An 18724-nucleotide genomic window follows, 5' to 3' on the forward strand; every position below is an offset into this window, starting at 1 on the left:
CCCTATCAGTTCCTTGGTTGAACCAGGTGAAGTCGAACGTAGAGAAGCTCAGATGCAGCCATGGATGGAGGAATAAAGGCCTAGAATGCCAAGAAAAATAAGGGGAAGCTCAGCATATTTCTATGAGCAGCCAAGTTGGAGTGCGTCAGGCACGTTCTGGACACCAACCATTACTAAGGTCATCAATCTTTAAAGATAAAAAAATACTGATTTGATAATCCGAAGTCCTGGTGATCTTCTCGTTCCCTGTTAAGGATATTCTGGAGCACATAAATGTTGTGTTACAAAAGCTTGTGTTTAAAGAAGATTTTGTGATTCGTTTCCAGTATTTCTGTTACCAAGACTGAGGCGCATCTTATTGCCGTTGTACCGAAAGAGCTGAAAATCTACTAATTTATACAATCTGTGTACCACCGCCGAGAATTATATATCTATAGAAAGCTTCTTGTTGAAGGAATCGAACAAAATCCTTCCTTTTCTATTTAGTTTTCTGGAATAGTTTTTATTCATTTTCCTCGCCATCCAATCTTGAGCAAAACTCAACAAGCATTTTAACTCATTTTGACGCAACAGACAGAGCAAAAGACTTGTATACAGCAGTACACACTGGTCTGTGTAGAAGTGAAGACTGACTAACGAACTACGTGGTATCCGGCAGTCTAGTTAGTCATTTCGATGGCCGGCATGACCTTAGAGGTCTTTAAGCCAAGAAGAAGAAGACATCAATTATCACTAGCACTGGACGCTACGGTGGACTGCAGCTTCAAAGCGACTCTGATTCCGTAACCGGTTCCGATTCCGATTCATGAAACGGTTCCGATTCCATTTCTGATTCCGGAATCGGTTCCCTTTTTGATTCAGGAACCAACCATAAGATAACATCAACAGAAAAATACAAAGCACAACAATTTATCCTGGTGGCTATTATTGTACTACGCTCTTTACAATTTTAATCACTCGTCATTACCATAAAAAGGAAGTAAAACCACACATACACACATTATTTATTTTGGGATGATGAATTGTCTATTTTTCTCGTTTATACAATGATGTTCGGGGTTTTTTTTCTCTTTGTTGTTATAGATTTTCCTGTTCTTCGGTACGAGTTTCTAACAAACAAACAAACAAAACGTTTTTTTGACAATTTGTTGCATTCCTTTTCATCGGTGATTGAATTTGCGGTTTTGTTCATTCAGCAACAAAACTAACCGTCCCATACCGTGCCGTGGTGGTTGATATTAGAAAATTAAAATAAATTATTGTTAAATGCATATGATTTTTTAACCGTTTTTTTTTAATCCGGTCCATTTTCCATCAGATGAACAGGCGCATCAAAGCCATCCGGTCTTTGTTACCGGAAAACAGTTCGTTGTGTAAACTATAATGAGGTGCGGCAGCGTAATCGGAACCATTGTTACATCCATCGTCCTTAACTTAGTGCGTATGGAGAAAGGTTTTTGGGTTGAGAAAAACCACCAACAACAAAAAAATCGTCTTGAAGATTAAGTTCGTAGCAGTGCTTCCCTTCCGGTAGTACGATCCAACAATCACCCTTAACCATTCATCTTCCGTGCGCTTTGCTGGTGTTCTTCTTGTTTTGTGGCCGAATGTGATACCAACTGATCGTGGGCCCAACACAGTTCGCCTTATACTAACATCCATCACTCACTCACTCACTCGCTCACTAACTCACTAACTGACTCACTCAGACGCATGCACCTACATCAAGAGTTTCATATCTATCGGCGTTACCGGTTTTGATGGCCGTGAAGGTGCAAAGTGGTTGCTTACATTTTTCTAGACGATGCCCATCCATAAATTCCTTTCCAATCGCTCGATTTACCCCCTTTGGCCGATCGGCGGATCGAAACCATTCTTCGACGGTTTTACTTCGAGTTCTCGGGCTTCGTTCAGGTTGTCACTAGTATCCGCTGTATTTCCGGTGCTAGAATTTATAGGGAACTATATTGTCTATACATTAGGCACTTCACCCTATATAAATTTGATTGAAAAACCGTTTTTGTGTGTTTTATTTATTTTTTGTTGTTGCTCCAGCACCGATCACCTGTTTAAGTCTTTACTTTTGGTGCCAATCCTATGTCCTGTATCCTTCGATTCGCTAGTCTGTGTATGATTTTCACTACTTTCACACACTACGTGTTTGATTCTTTCTATCTCGTTCGTCTGTATCGTTAAACCACTTCCAAATACTCCAAATCCTTGACAAAGTGTACATTCACCGGCCGGGTGACAGCGATTTACAATAATTACTGTATCGTTTAAACCGTTCGTAACTGTCCGAAGGGACAGTTCTGCACGATGTATGTGTTTAGCTTCAAATTGCTTGTGAGATTTTTTGCTTTGCTTACAGCGGTACGCGCGTTGTGAGTTTCCATCAACAATGTACAGCGACATAAGGATATATACCTGTATATACGCTACGTATCGCCAGGCCATGATTATGTTCGGATTAGATGGTTGGCGCCAAACGGTTAACAGCAAGAGGTTTTCTTTTGTTTCTATCCTTTCTTTATCTTTCTTTCCGTGTATTTTTAAAATTTTACGCAAATTACAAAATTATTTATTGAACCAAACTGTAACCATTGAAATGTTGAATATGGATTCCGATTGCAAAAGAACTAATATTTCAATGCTGAAAACAAAAACAAAGAAAAACGCAAAGCAGTCTTGATTAACTTTTCAAGGAGTTTCATAATGGATTTCCATTAGCACTATCGCACCCACCGTTTCGTACCGCTGTACAAAAGTTGTTTTTTTACTTTAAATAGGCTTTTTCCTTCGCCACTCCATTAAATCGATCTTTTCTTTTATTTTTTTTCCACCTGGCTGGCTATATACAACACCAATGTTGTAGGAATGGTTTTGTTTGTTTGCTTTCTTTTCTTTTCTGTTATATCGATATAGCTGTTTATAGTTCAGTTTTTTTTTAATCTTTAATGCGCTCTCTGTCGTTTAACAAATCTATCTACAGTATGGTTGAGTGTGTATGTGTATCTGTTTATCTTGCATCTTCTTCTTTTCTTGTGCTTCTTCGTCTCCAAATGTATTAGATTAACTTTCATGGAGTTCTCCTTTACACTGTACGTCATGGATTTCATTTCGATAAATGGCTGTGATTTCTTGTTTATTACTCCTATGATTAGTTTGTTTTTGACAATTTCTACTTTAATGGCAATTTTCCTGTGTGTGTGTGTTTATTTTTGTGTTTGTTTGTTTGTTGTTTTGGGTATGTGTTTTTCAATATACATTCCACCATAGCATAGTATCGTTTACTCCCACTAGCGTATGCATTTAGTAATCGCTTTCTGTAAAGTTTTTGTTTTTAGTATTCCATTTTTTGTTGTTTTTTTTTTGTTTGTTTGTTCTATTAATTCTTCATCCTCTTCTTGCTGTTGTAATACTTTCAATCACATGTTTTCCGAAACGAAACAATCTCTCGTTTACCCTGTAAAAATATTTCCTATTCGGCCCGATTCGGATTCGTGGATTTGCGTGGCACCAAAACTGAAAATTCATCATATTAACAACCTAGCGTTACACCGCTGCTATCGTACTGATATCATTTTGGGGTTTTTTTTCCTTGTTTTACGTTTGTTTGTTTCTTTCCTACGTTATCACTCCGCTGGACAGATGCATATGTTCGTGTCGTTCAAATTTTGACCTCCTTTTGCGACTGCTAAAACCAAAACGAATTAGAACAGAAAACAAAAACTGCCACAACGCACGAACGGTCTAGTTTACGCATAGAAAAAAAAACGAAACTTGCACCACACCCATTTGGTTTTTGTTATCGTTTCTCTACATTTCCCCAAAAAATGCACAATCTGTATCGTGTTACTAAAAAATCTACTATAATGCTCACGCCTAGTGGACTTATATATTTTTTTTCGGACTAAATTACGTGCTCGTTAGCATTTTGCGCTATTCCTTCCAAAAGGGGTTTTGTCCCATTTCCTGGCCCTGTCTATTTGCTTCTGCTGGCCGCCTGTTTCTACGCATCCGCCTGTTTCTACGCATCAGAAAGGATGACAGCAACAACCGTGTTCAACACTGCTCTCGGATTGGTGACCCCCATCAATCATCGGCGGCAGGGTCACCCTACACGCTACAATTCTTCAACTTTTAGTACTAAACGCTGACGAGCGTGGGGTGTCGCTACGTTAGCAAAATTCTTTGGCAGTATGTATCAGTAGTTTTTGTTGCACAAAACCGACCGACCCTCCCCCATAAATTGCAAAACTCATCGCGATGAGAACCCCGGAATCGATGCTCCAAAAAGGGGTCTACGCGTGTGTGTGTTTTCTGTCTTTTCGTCGATTATTTTTCTCGCAAAACTATCTAAAAACTAAACTATGTACAATTCGTACACCACCGCACACATTCAAACGCATTCCAAATGGAACTGTGTTACACGCTGGATTTCGTTTGGTGGCCTGTTGTGGGTATTGTTCAGGCAATAACAGAAAGAGAGACGATTTCACTAAAATACTACTAACTAATGGCAGAAAATGTAGCTCTGAAATGCTCGACACACTGCTACACTTTTTTAGAGTTAAATAAAACTATTTAACACATAGTTAGAAGAAATCTAAAAGTGCACACCGTAATCTTGTGCGTTATTGCTAGCGGGAGAGTTTTTTTCTTTAAATAACATATTGGAAATTTAAACGTACTGGTTCTTATGTTAAATGTTTCACAATGATTAAATAAAATGGTAGAAGAAGGGAACAGAGTAAAATATGTTGTGTCTGGGTTTTTTTCCGTTGTTTTTTTTTTTTTGGGGTATTTAACTGCACCCAAGTACTACTAACTATAACACCTCGAACACCTGATTTCCTGAGCATTGTAACGAATCGAAACTGATTGACGAAACGGAGAGAACACAACTCATACGAATAAACAAGTGCAAGAAGAGAGAGAGAGAGAGATGGAAAGAGTTACAGAGAAAGCGCGAGCATGAGAAAAAGATTCTAAGTAAATACCGCTCAAAAGGCGTTGTGCTATGTGACGATTAAATCGAGAGTACGGGTTTTGCTCGGCTCGTGTTGCGTGTTTATTACATTTAGTTTAAGTGTTGTGGGCTGTGGGTGCTACAAAACGGTGCTACTTATAAACAGTGCCTCTGTCTTGTTACATGGGAGCGCCATATTGTTTGGCCAGAAATGCGTTTTGTGATATATATAATTAGAGCATGCAATGCGCGTCTGGATGTATATGTTTCCTCTTTTTTTTCTTCAAGGTTTTGTTTGTGGTGTGGATTATTGTCGATTACAAGTGTTCCTTTCTTCCTCTTGCTCAGTTTGGGTCTACTAACGTCCCAGCAAACGCATAAACACTAATCAACAACAATAACCGTAATCGCTACAGAAAAATAAAAATGTGAACTTGAAACCCAACAAAACGAGCCATTAGGAATACGCAAAGGACATACTAAGTACATGTGTGTATGCTACACCGAAGCGAGAACTACACGCTATTGCTTGTCAACGGGGCCGGTGTTTTGTGGGGCTTTGGTTTTGTCTATCATTTCTTTTTCACCATTGTCGAACCGAATTGTCGGTCGTACTTTAGACACCAGCAAACCGTGTACTTGCTTCGTGTTTCTATTATTGTCCCAAGGATCAGCATGTTGTGTGCGTCATCAAATCAGCAAAACGGAAGGAAAGAAACAAGACTACAAAACGTTGCAAACGAATTAATTTAAATTATCTCACATCTCTATCTATTGCACAATTATCTATACAACGTATCAGGCGCTACTGTCGTGTGTGTGTGTATGTGTATGTGTGTTCGAGAACAATATACGAACGCTATCGTTTCCGCTACTAAAACAACTAAACCACTAATCGCCACGGTACGTTTGCAGCTACTAATAGCAACTTGTGTTTCGTGTGTTTTTTATTGGACGGCAGATTATGGAAAGAGAGAGAGAGAGAAAGAGAGAGAAGAAAAAAAAGATGACAAATCCGTTAATGAAACATAAGACAAAACGTCACATAACTCGTACCGGTACCGTTTCTATAGTTTCGCACTGTACCACACCTATAAGCAAAACGCTACAGTTAAGTATACGTTGGTAGTAGATGAGTCAAAATACAAATCTCTCACAGAGTAACTATTCCTTCGTTTCGTTTAGTTTCGAACAGTTAGCAAAAAAGTTTCCGGCTGGCTACTATGGTGGCACCTATGGCGGCGCGTACACTACACGCGCTTGGCTCCATCTGGCGGAGGGTAGCGAAATGAAAACGGGCTTGCAGAAAAGATGTCGGTACAAAAATATATCTTTATCATTCATTTCGTTCGCACGCTGCTGATTTGACTACTTTTGGTTTTGAGTGTTTTTTTTTTCGCTCCTTTTTTTTCTGGGAAAATAGGACGGACGCTAGAGTAGGTGTCGGGTGTTTGGTTTGAATTTCAGTTTTTTTTTTTTTTTTGGTAATGCGTGATTAACTCTCGTTCTGAATAGTCGATTCGCAAACTCTCCGCATTTCTAGGGATGAGCCAATTCAGTACCTTTGCCGGGAGGTTTAATAGCTAGCGCGAGTGTGAGATGTGAAAAGAAGAGCTCCCCTATACTACAATGGCTCGTTCGGACACTTACGGGCGAAACCAAACCTGCTCAAAATACAAAATACTAATCTATTTTCTTGGAGCTTTGCGTCATTTAACATAACCAGATTTCCTCACGACGTTGTAGAATATGTGTGTCTTTTGAATTTTTATATTTGGTTAAAGACCGCAAGAATCTTGTTTGCTGCAGACGGGTAACAACAAAACGTAAAGCCACACAATTGATTTACCATGCCTATAAGGGATCTTTTTTTCATTTTTTCTTCCTTTCGTTAACAGGTGCCGTACGGAGAGATAAGTGGGATAATTCAATTTTCCCTAAAAACACCCACTACAACCAATGTATCTTATGGCGACCGTCGGCCATTTAACACATTATACAGGTTAAAACGATCCCCCCCCCCCCCTTTAAACTGCGCTACCACATTTGACACTTCTCTTCTATCCAGCACGCACACACACACTTGATTGTGCGTCTGAATGAGTCTGAAGTTTACTGCTTTAAAAATAAAACCCCCTTTACATGCTTGCTTTGCATCAGGTTCATGCACGCTGCTTGCTCTGTTAATACTTATAGGAAATACTTAACCGACACAAACGTCGCTAGAAACGGAAACCAACGATGTTTCGATATTTTTGCTTGATAAAACCAACACCACCGCGTGCATGCTGCCGTCGGTGCGCTCGGGAAGTGTCCGGCGATGTGGTAACTAGTGTCCGATACCCGATACCGGATGCATCACGCACTGGAGTAGTCGAGCGAACGGGACGATGGGCCCGGTAGTGCATCCTCGTCCAGCACGAACGTAGGGCTTTGCCGGGAAGTTGAGGCTATTGGTTGATAGTGGTAACCCTGACGATTGCGATGATTAGATTTTTGCATATTACCTAGGGTAGGTCGCTGATTATACGATTGGTCGGGACGTTTAACTGCAACGGAGAGTGCGAGACAGAGTGGTAGAGAGAGAGAGAGAGAGAGAGAGAGAGAGAGAGAAAGAGAGAGCGTCGGAGATCCTTCTTTGGATGTCACAATCGACAGCGCGCCTTACCTGGTATATAAGGTTTTTGGTTACACGTTGGAGTAATGCTATCACCCGTTTCGATTTTATTATAGCTGCGATGGTTCGACAGATCGTTCGATGCCGTAGTGTGGTTGTGGTTTGTGATGTCATTACTACAGATGGGGCTCAGTTCGCGCTCCTCCAAGCACATGTCGCTGTACTCGTCGATTACGTGCCGGTACTGGGACGGACATTTTGTCAGTGCCGCCAGCACGAACGCTTCGATCGAGCAGATGTATCCAAGAATCTGCAAAACGCAAATCTCCAGTCAACCATGGCTCATAGGCATCGGACTTGGCCACCTTTCAACTTACCGCTGATATGAACAGTGTGTCCTTGGAGTGCTTTGGCACCCACATGAATTCTTCAGCGAAAAACACCATATGTATTAGCAACGATGAACCCACAATAAATAATAAACCAATCGTCAGGTACATCCATGCATTCTAGAACGAACAAAACGGCAGGTTAGAAGGTGCTTCTCCGATTGGGAGTCTTGCAAGCTAACGGCGCAGATACCTACCAACCTTCCCCAATTAAAGGGAAACATCAATGCTATGTGTGAGATATCCAAAAACAGCATCAAACAGGTTACTAACAAGGAGAACAGGGCACAAAAAACCTGCAATTTATAGAACCAAACATTACCGTCTCGTCCAAAAAAAAAAACCTGCATATTTCATATCCAAGTTTCGCGAAAAAAAACAACATATTTAAGCACACCCGCATGCCCCACACGAATCGACATCATTGATTCTCTAGCCCAGCCAGAACCATTTATTGGGTGCCACTCGGCCATCAGCACCATCATCATTAATCCTGTTACCGCGTGTCAACAGCGCTAAACGTGTCAACAGCGTGCTTATCGAATGGAGAGGGTTTTTAGTGCCTCTTCTTAACTCTTCCCTTTACATCCACCTTCCCGGAGGACTCTTGAGCAGATTTGTGTGTATCTGTGTGTGTGTGTGTGATTGTGTCCACTTACCATCAACCTCAGGCGCCCAATCAATGGCAGTAGAAACAGACCGACCTGTACCGTGCCGGCGGAACACTCACAAGCAAGACATGCGGCGGATGAGACCTACAAATAATGTCGGCAGCATATAGCGCACATACACACCATTAGATATTTGGGTCAGCTTGCCCAGTTTGATGGGTGGGTATGGGTTTCGGAGCAATCCGGGGAGGGTCGGGTGGGGGGAGGGGGGCGATGGACAGAGTGGGACGAGGGACCGTTTTGGGGCTTTCCGTTTCATTCTGTCGCACTGCGTGCATACGTACCACCAGCAGTATCCGCACGATGCCGGTCGGGCTGGTGAGATGTGAGGCGTCGCAGTGCAGCGCAACGCCCCACGGTAGCGGTGTGTTCCCTATCCTTTGACGGTAATGGGCATGCGAATCCCAGGACGTGCACGTGCCGATCGGTGATTCGAGCGATATCGAAAGCTCCCCTGCTCTGCTGCCAGCTATTTCAAAGTCCTGCAATATGGAGTTGAGAGAAAGGAAGAGATCGTGCAATAAATGGTGACCCCGGCGTGTGACAGCAGCAGGCCTGCTTACCTGGATGTCCTCCAGCTGACAGCAGGCTGGTTCGAGATCCCGTATTTCGTCCAGGAGGAACTCTATTTCGTCCGTACCGTATAAATCAGAAACTGACGGTATGTAACGTTGGGGTGGTTGCATCTCCCGTCAGGGGGCCCTCCCCCATCACCGTACACGATACTGGGTCCGGTTGCCAAAGCTAACAAACAAACGAAACAAAAAAAAAAACCTGTGAGACACAACCGTTCACGTTACAAACTGAACCGGAAAGCAGCATTTGAGCAGTGCTCGTTTAATTAAGCATTGTCACTATGGTGCTGGAAAACGGGTGGCACAAAAAAGCACCAAGCACCAAGACAAAGCGAGAAAGAGAAAGAGAGAGAGAAGAGGAAGGAGAGAGGGAAGAACGTCAGAGCCCCCCTCCCCCCCCCCCCCAACTTTGGAATGTTTTGAAGTTTGACAGGGTGAACACAAAAATAATGAAATTATTCCATCCGACAACGACCACGACCGTAGATAGTGAAAGGTTTCAATTCCAGTGCTCCCGGCTCAAAAGCGAAGCACGGGCACCAGAAACAAACCGCGTTTCATGTTCCCATTTCGCTGCTCGCCCGTGTCTATTTGTGTGATGATGATAAATGGAGATGTGTACGGGAAAGGATGCAACGAATGCCACACAATTTGGTAGGCCGAAGCGCATACTAAACGGGGAGGCTTTACATAACAAAGCATCCCCTTCGTCCCATCCACCCATTGTGCGCAACTGAGCTTTGAGTGTGTGCGTTACCAAACGACTCACACATACACACACACACAGCATGAAACACTAGGCGCCTCCATCCGATGCTGAGCAATAGAAGCAGGCAAAAAAAAAGTGAGAGTTGAAGCACATTTCCTTACTCACCAACCGGGGAATCGTGAGAGAAAGAGCTAAAGGCGCGGAAAATTCACCCCACCGGTGTGTATGTGTGTGTGCGTGTATGTAAAAGGTGTGAACATGGGAGCATGCGAGAGCACTGAGAGCGAACAAATGAGAAGCACACAAACTGAGCAAGAGAGAGTGACAGCAAAAGAGGAAAGGATCGGTGAGAGGATGGGGGTTAGGAATGACAGCAAAAAAAAAAAAGAAACATGCACACTTCATTATGTGTCACGAAAACGGAAACCCATCAACCACGAAAAAACGACACTTTTCCTTCTGCTAGTGGTTTTATGATTGATTTTCCCTTTTTTTTTGGGTATTGTTAGCGCACATGCATCACTACACACAACACTGAAGAAAAACACACACATACACACATAGTGAGAGCACTCACAAGGATAAAGTTGTATCTCCAAGTAGCACTAACACATACACTCACAAAGGATAGCGTTCTTTGATGTGACAAGATAAGATGTGGAAAATGAACGTTTGCGAAAGGTAATTGGGAAACTGTCCACACCACGGAGAATAATACCACGTGCCCTAGACGCATATACACACACACACACAGACAGACAGGCACACGAAATTCGTTAAAAGCGTGCAAAAGGATCGATACTCATACAGCGAGAATTCACTGGGTAAGAAATGCAAAATGGATTCGAAGGAAAAAAAAACGGACACCAGCAGTAGTAGTACGGCTACTAGTAGTACGTTGAGTCTCCACATACACACAGCGCGATACACACGTGCGTACGAGTTTTTTTTCCTCGTGGGTTACGCATACCAGCGTGCATACTTGTGTTGGTAGCTGGGAGAGAGGTGGCACACGGTAGTTGCGGTACAGCATGGAATGCTGAGCGTGCCGTGTGAGCACGGAAGGTCGAAATGTTACTTCACACACTACGGCGGCGGTGCAGATGTTGTGTGTGTCCCGTGTACGTGTTTTTTTCCCCGGGTTGTCTTCGATGTGTACTGGAGTCATCCGCATCCTCCAATTGGGAGCAGTACCAGCGGATGATACATGCAAAAGGGCGTGTTGGAGCACGGAGGTAGAGAGCGCAAGATGGGAAAGCGAATCATGATTCTTATGAATGAAGCACGATGGACGCAGAATGTGGTGAGTGACCTACAATTTCCTTTTTCACATTCGGCTTTCCCATCCATTCCCTTTTTGGATCAATTTTTCAGCGCCACCATTGGGGACCGTTTTCTTAGGGGCACGTTTCGGTCGTGGCAGTGTCTACTACTGCTGGTTGCTGCTGCGGTGGTCATAAATGACGATGAATGATGTTATGGTGCGCGCGAAAATTGTTCCACATTGGTTCACAGCGTGAGAGAAGGAACCGCGTATGTTAATGGGTTAGTGCGGAACACACACACGCATACACACAGACAGAACGGTCATCAATTTGCTCTAGAGGTATCCTTGCATTTTCCTAGATGATTCGTTGCCTTGCAGCAGCAACACTTGCTCTACTAACTCCACTTGCATGCAGCCATTCCGGTCACTGTTACAGTACAGCGATTTTCCGAGGCACGGAATTTTCATTACCCAGCTTGTGCATGTTTGCGTGTGTGTGTGTGTGTGTGTTGAGCAGCACATCATTAAAGCACGTATACAACTGTATCCTTGCGCTGGAGAAGATTCATCTTTTCTAGGCAGTCGAGCTATTCAGCCTACTGCCATCACCTTTCACCTAGGTACTAGGTCAATGGGAACGTGGTCGCCGTCGGAACGCCACCCAACCATGAACCAATGCGCACACCGTCGCTTTTTCTTTTTTCAGCTACACACACACGCTCACATACAAAACAGACACTTGATTTTCCAGCGGAATGATCTATGTTGGAAAGGATGGAAGGACGCGCTACCTACCACAAATAGTAAGAAATCCGTCCACCACCAAAGGAAGAAAAACCGCACTCGCACTCGCGAATTCCTTCGATTGCAGGCACACAGCAGGCCACCAAACACCCACCAAACACCCGGACGGAATACCACAGACAAACGCTCCCTGCCTGCCCTGGAGGCCTTGAGGCGCTTTGCTAACTTCTACTGCTTCTGCGGCACCAGCAGTAGCAGCAGCTGCTGCGCCCGTCGAGTGGTCCGGGGGAAGACCTGTTTCCTTCAAGTTTCCTGCAGGCTGAAGCGACTGCCATCCATCACACTGCACAACCCGAAACCTTCTGCCACCCCACCACTTCACCAATCGACGCACAAACGCACACACTCACGCACACACTGTATAGCCTTTTTTATGAGTCGTGGCAGCAGCAAAGGAAATTAAATCGACACATCGGGACAATGCAGAAAACTTCTAGCACGGTTTGATAAAAATTCCACCGAACACGGGTAGCTCCTGCTCCCGGCAACCCCGTTTCCACACCCGACGGCCACTATAACCACCACCGACTAACGGTAGTACCACACCGATGTAGATGAATGAACAACGGGGACGACTCTCCGGGTAGACCAGCACACCAGTAGGGGACGGTTTGCCGTACGCTCGTCGTTGCATTCCCGAAACCAAACTGCGGATCCGTACCGAAACTGTGGCCGCACACACCAGTGGACGAATTTTTGGGGAAAAACTATGCTCTCTCTCTCGCTCTTGCTCTTTGTCTCTCCCGGAAAATGGAAGAATTGGTTTCGCTCCCGACGTATACGGGCAAAGGCAAGCGTTGGTAGCAGCAAAGAAAGATAACACTTGCGTGCGTTACGTGCGTCGTCCTGAGATGCGATGATATTGAAACTGTCCAGTCCCCAGCACATGCGTACAGTGTGTTGTAACGCTTTCCTGGACCGATGGAATAATGAGGACGGTTACGGACATGTAAATTTTGTGTTGAGTGCAACGGTTCAAATGAGCCGTTACTTGTGAATCGGCAGATTTATGCTTTTTGGGTTTTTTTAGGCGTCCCGGTGCTCTAGGTAATAACGGCGTTGATTTACATACGGAAGGACCGGGATTCATTTGATGTCCGGCGTGACCTAGTAGTTAAGCCAAGAAGAGAGAGTTGCTGATGTCTTTATTTGCTTAAAACTGGCGCCGCCAGGACGAGTGCCAGCTGAAGACGAGTTGGTGGGAAAATTGGAGACTCTCTTCTATGAGTCATTAAATTTCTTACAATGTAATTGCCTTACATAAATATTTGCCTTATCTCCCAAAAAACCAACTCATCTAAGGACGGTTTTGGTCCTTAGAAGGAAGGATTCTTGTCCTAATCGTCCACATTAGGCATGGGTCAAACATTCTTTTTACCGTTTCACCTTGAGTCTGGTTCACTCCTTTTGGAATCGACCCTAACTCATTGCACCCACCAACGACTCTAAATCACATATACTCTGCTGCACCCACAGGTCGACCCAAACTCGATGAAATTGGGAATACGACCAACTTACGGATGGCTCCAACCCCAGACGTCCCGCCCTTGGCTAGTGCATGCACAGACATTTCCTCTTCCTAGTCTAATCTGGGGTCTCATCGTCCAAGATACGTCTGCCATAAGTATCTCTGCATTGTATCTGTATTGCCCCTGTATCTCATGATGTGATCAGGAAGGGTGGCTGAAAGGGAGGGGCTCGCTCGATTCAGCCATCGGCCCCTTTCATCCGCCAGTATTTACAGCAACCTATTCGTTTTGAGCTTCAGCTCGGGCCCGACGTGACTGGTCGATCAGCTTATAGGAAGATCCGCCTTTGGCCCCTCTACGGGAAGGATCATTTCGATATTCAATAGATATATCATCCAAGTGAGGTGTCAAGAGAATTCGAGTGATTTTGTCGATAGGAATTTGTGGCCTCCCAGCTCCCCGTACCTTTATCCTTTGTTCTTTTATGTATGGTTGTATATGACTTTTATGTATAGTTGTACAAGCAGAGCGAACACCAAGAGAGCACTATACCAGACGCCGAATCACCAGGTGCATGTCCTGTGTGGTTCTGGAAAAAAGTGCCATGTCACAAAACAGTGAAAAGTCATAAGCTAGCTATTCGAACTTATTGAACTGTCTGTACATGAAAATATTAATATTTCCTTGCCTAATGTTTTTTTTTTTTTTTTTTTTTATCAAATTCCGCGAGACGTTCGTTGCTTCTCTTAAGTTGAAGTCTTCTTCTCTAAACCACTTTTCTCATGTGTGCAATGGCGAGTGTAAAGAAACGGCTCAAGTGGCAGTCGTCGCTGGGTACCTTAACAATGGCACCAAACAGTTGAACGCCAGAAGCTGATTTTGATGCAGGTCCTTAAAAGTTTCAGTAAAGAGAAGGAAAAGACCTTTTCAATTACAAGATAGGAAAGAGGAGAAGGGATTTTCATTGAACGCAAATTTGTTAGTGAAAACAAACAAAAGTGTAACTTATTTATTCATTTATTATTTATTTATTTAATTTAGTATGACGGCTCTACGCCGTATTGACCGCTTGTGTTGACTGCTTTATAAACAAGAATTATTTTTCACAAAAAAGTCACCAGACATTTTCTCCCTGTCGTTTGCCTTATCCCGGGTTATTTATTCAGTAAATGTGTCAAATTATTTGTTGTGGGTCGTTGAAAAAAGGTATTCGGAAAGATGATCGATAGGTTGAACGCTATGCAGAATATGCGGGCATGGAGGGACTTCTAAGCGCTTCTTGATCTCTCGAGCTCCTCACTTTTCAATATTTTTTAGAAGCCAGGGGTATCAACCCCGCATGCCTTGTTACCTAATAATTCCCTTTTGTGAAGCAATAAAAATTCAACAAAATGGACATATTTTCTAGGCATCACTCCATCAAACCGGTGATCACTCCATCAACGTTGAATTTGAAATTGTAAACCGTGTTCATGATATTTTATTGACAATTGGCAGCTATTTGGAGGAACTAAGCATAACATTTCCCTACGCAGATCTGAACGACCTGTAAAATTATCAAACAGTTGTTTAAGCTCCAGCAAAAAATAATCGGAAGCAAACATAACAAATTCTAACACGTGTTTGTAACCAAATAGGCACATTCTCATATATTAAACACCTTCGTGAGGACAATTCAGTCAACAAAACCACCACCACCAGCTTACAAATTAGTACCGTAAAGATTGACGGGACGATTTTTGTACCGCTTCGAAATGTCCTTCTCAATCTGTCCCTGAAGCGTTTTCATCTGCTCAATGACTTTAGTCATGGTTGGCTTTAGCTCCACACTTTGCTGCTTAAAGCTGATCGATTTTTCCTTCTTCATCGCAGCCGTTTCCTTCATCTTCTCGATGGATGATAGTTTTTGCTTCACGTTTGACGTAAGTATGTCCACGTATCTGATGGGAAGAAATTAAACAATCAAAGTAAACGGTTTTATAGCACTTTTCCGTTATCAAAACTTACACTGGGGAATGTTTTATCTGAAGTAGATGCTGCATCAACTCATCTGCCACTCCGGCATAAACGACCTCCACCTCGGCCAACATACCCGCCACCGACTTTTCATCGTGTGCGGTAAAGTTATCCATCATCGTAAACGATAGCATCTGTGCTTTGTCCGCGCTGCCGAGCTGATGGAGCCGCATCTTAAGGAAGGATTGCAGCTCGAGTAGATCGTTTATGAACCGATCGCGGTACTGCTGTGCATCAAGTACGGTGTACGCTTCGTCTCCCCTAGCAACGCCACCTAGATTGCCATCCTCTTCCACCACTATGCCACTCTCTTCGAGGGAAATATCGAAATCGATCACATTATCATCGACCGCTGCTGCTGGTGCTGCCGGTTCGACTGCACCCCAATCGATATCACCGACTTCCAGCTCGATCGGTGCATCCAGGTCAAGGGCATTACCGTCCCCGAAATCGATTGCTCCCCCATCGTCTCCGAAATCGATCGCTCCATCATCATCCGCCTGCGAATCTGTCTGTTCCGTAACGAACTTTACCGGCGGTTCTTCAATCGACAGCGGTGGCTCACCGTAAACGTACTCGTACACCGTAGTGTTGCCCTTTGCGAGTACATGCTTCAGCAGCGGTAAGCACTCGGGATCGGTCACAAACGATGCGTACAGTTCTATCGTTTTCTTGAGTGGCGACACCGAATTGGCAACCTTGGTTAGCATCCCTGGAAGATCGTTAAATACTTTGTCCACCAGCTCCTGGCGTAGGTTTTCTCCGGTAACGCCCAAATGTTTGCACATGTTCTGATACTCCGCCAGTACCACCTTCTCGGAACGTTCCAAATCTTCCACCTTCTTTTCTGCCTCTTCGCTCAGCTGCTCCAGATGCTTGATCTGTTTGCGAATGCCGGGAATTTCGTAGCTAATGTTGCGCACCAATATCTGGGCCGCTTCCGCTAGGTACAGACTATCCTTTTCGTACATCTTCACGATTTCTTGCCACTCCTTCATCCGCTGGCTACCGTACCGGCCGAACACGTTCTTCGAATCTGCCTCGGTCGTTTTGAGGATTTCCACAATACGCAGACAGTGGAAATAGTTGATATCTGGAAAGGGAGGTCAAACAAATGGGTGAAAAATCTACACACAGGATGTAAAACACAAGTGCAACGTGAAATCTTACGTGCACCGGACAGAAGCTGCAGCAGCTCGTCGTGTGCGGGCATATCCGTGATGGCATTACTTATTTTGTTGCGAATATTGCGTATATTCAGGTGCCAGTTTTTATCAACGATTCGTCGCGAAATCAACCAATCCAGCAACTTGCTCGCAGCGATGTCGATCGGAATATCTGCTTCCTGTGGGGGCGGATGGTGTACAGTTATATATGAGTACGCAGTTTAAAGTGTAAAATAAGTCGGAAATACTCACATTCATCGTCGAAAAAATACACTTTCCAGCTGTTCAGGCAAATTCGGCGAAGGGGACCTGCATGCGAAAGCAAAACAAAGTTTCCACGTATCCCACCGAAAGGGTTCGTGGAGAAGGTGAGTCTACCACGGTTGTTTATTGACAAGCAGTTGTGACAGTTCAGGTGTTTTGCATAGGAGATCTGTGCAATAATATTAAATATTGTTTAAAACGCACGGAATAAATCACTGATCATGCTTCAAAGCGATTTTATTCGTACTCATAAACCGTTTAGTCAAGTTACTCAGTTTTTGGGCCTTTTTCGTTTTATGTTTGAGAGGGAAATCGTGCATTCCAACAACCTTGTTCGTGACAAATGTGTCTAACCGCGTACTCATAAAAGTTGTTTACATTTGTTCGCATTTTGACAGACCGGCAATCGTGTATGTATACAAATGCTCCACAAGCACCGAGCAGACACTATCGTATTCAGGTTTCGATTTGGAGTTTAAACTTTTTTATCAATGGCAAACGATAAGCGCACCGTTTACGTGGGAGGTCTTTCTGAAGAGGTAACGGAGAAGCTCATCACCGATGCATTTATCCCATTCGGTGACCTCGTCGATATACAGATGCCAATCGATTACGAATCACAGAAGCATCGTGGGTTCGCTTTTATTGAGTTTGAAAATGCGGAAGATGCGGCTGCTGCCGTCGATAATATGAACGATTCGGAACTCTGTGGACGTACCATACGAGTGAACACGGCCAAACCTCAACGCATCAAGGAGGGCAGCAATAGGCCGGTATGGGCCGATGATAATTGGCTGCAGAAGCATGCGGGTGCTACGCTGAAGAACGGTGATGATGACAACGGTGGTCAGCAGATGGACACCGGTACGGGCGAGGTACAGCCAACCGAACCGAAAGCTGCGGAAGAAAAGAAACGCAATCCACAGGTATATTTCGACATACGGATAGGAAACAACGATGTGGGACGTATCATAATGGTGCTGCGGGCTGATGTGGTGCCAAAAACGGCGGAAAACTTTCGTGCGCTCTGTACCGGTGAGCAGGGATTTGGTTACAAGGGATCTACGTTTCATCGTATCATACCCGAGTTTGTAAGTGGAAAATATTCTCTTAACGAACCATTTTATTAACGTCTTTTTCGCATAAATTTTTAGATGTGCCAAGGTGGTGACTTTACGGCAAACAATGGATCGGGAGGAAAATCAATCTATGGAAAAAAGTTTGCGGATGAAAACTTTACCCTAAAGCACACCGGGTTCGGTGTACTTTCGATGGCCAACTCTGGCCCAAACACGAACGGTTCCCAGTTTTTCATCTGCACGGAAAAGTATGTAAATTTGTAAATTAAGCAAAACGGTATTGTTGGAAATATTAAAGTCCTTTTTCTTCTTTTGTCTATTATTATTACAGGACTGATTGGCTGGATGGAAAGCATGTCGTTTTCGGCAACGTTATTAGCGGCGCAGATGTGGTACGAAAGATGGAACGCTGCGGTTCGAAGGGCGGACGGGTACAGCAGAAGGTAACAATCGTTGCTTGTGGAGAGGTGAAGGGTTGATTAGTGCATCGTATCTTACTCAATAAATGGTTCTTAATTTTAGTATAAATAAAATAATTACATGTTTATACATTCGAATTAAAGGCATGCCGATGTAGGCATGTGGAATTTTTGCAATTATGTAATTCTGTATAGTAACAATTCCGTTCAGCAATTTTGAAAAGGCCCATGTGCCACGGACGAAATAAAAAGCAAAATTTCAGGCTCTCATGCGTGCTTGTGAAATTTTCTCGCTTTGAAAACGATT

At 43.8% G+C, this 18724-nt stretch overlaps 4 protein-coding genes across 6 annotated transcripts in view; 1 reads left to right on the forward strand and 3 right to left on the reverse strand.

Annotated features, from left to right (window-relative positions):
• Positions 1–7157: 7157 nt before the first annotated feature.
• On the reverse strand, positions 7158–9414 carry LOC126564824 (uncharacterized). Of its 2 annotated transcripts, XM_050221940.1 has the most exons (7): positions 9213–9414; positions 8934–9131; positions 8638–8733; positions 8176–8274; positions 7967–8098; positions 7641–7899; positions 7158–7521 (listed from the first exon to the last, which is right to left on the reverse strand). In XM_050221940.1, the coding sequence occupies exons 1-7, from the start codon at positions 9333–9335 to the stop codon at positions 7331–7333; spliced, it is 1098 nt and encodes a 365-aa protein (XP_050077897.1). In that variant the 5' UTR covers positions 9336–9414; the 3' UTR covers positions 7158–7330. The 2 variants fall into 2 exon arrangements, with proteins under 2 accessions (XP_050077897.1, XP_050077896.1); XM_050221939.1 differs by having other exon boundaries at positions 8934–9414.
• Positions 9415–11830: 2416 nt separating this feature from the next.
• Positions 11831–18724, reverse strand: part of LOC126563861 (MLX-interacting protein) — a 92659-nt gene continuing 85765 nt past the window's right edge. Inside the window, exon 13 of the mRNA XM_050220640.1 lies at positions 11831–11843. The gene's annotated coding sequence lies outside the window, so the exon portion shown is untranslated. The remainder of the gene's footprint in view (positions 11844–18724) is intronic.
• On the reverse strand, positions 15087–17010 carry LOC126564539 (CDK5RAP3-like protein). The gene is made up of 4 exons (XM_050221617.1): positions 16908–17010; positions 16660–16834; positions 15481–16582; positions 15087–15413 (listed from the first exon to the last, which is right to left on the reverse strand). Exons 1-4 carry the CDS (start codon positions 16911–16913, stop codon positions 15176–15178), a joined length of 1521 nt encoding a protein of 506 aa, XP_050077574.1. The 5' UTR covers positions 16914–17010; the 3' UTR covers positions 15087–15175.
• LOC126565109 (peptidyl-prolyl cis-trans isomerase E) overlaps positions 17378–18724 on the forward strand; it is a 68127-nt gene continuing 66780 nt past the window's right edge. Inside the window, exons 1-3 of one of the 2 annotated variants that reach the window (XM_050222250.1) lie at positions 17378–18010; positions 18074–18246; positions 18330–18487. In XM_050222250.1, coding sequence (XP_050078207.1) covers positions 17411–18010; positions 18074–18246; positions 18330–18477 — 921 coding nt within the window. In that variant the 5' untranslated portion in view covers positions 17378–17410 and the 3' untranslated portion in view covers positions 18478–18487. Of the gene's footprint in view, positions 18011–18073; positions 18247–18329; positions 18535–18724 lie in introns of those variants that run through there. The other variant, XM_050222249.1, reaches the window with a different exon arrangement.

This window comes from Anopheles maculipalpis, chromosome 3RL (assembly GCF_943734695.1).
Source record: "Anopheles maculipalpis chromosome 3RL, idAnoMacuDA_375_x, whole genome shotgun sequence".
In the NCBI taxonomy this organism is placed as follows: Eukaryota; Metazoa; Arthropoda; class Insecta; order Diptera; family Culicidae; genus Anopheles; species Anopheles maculipalpis.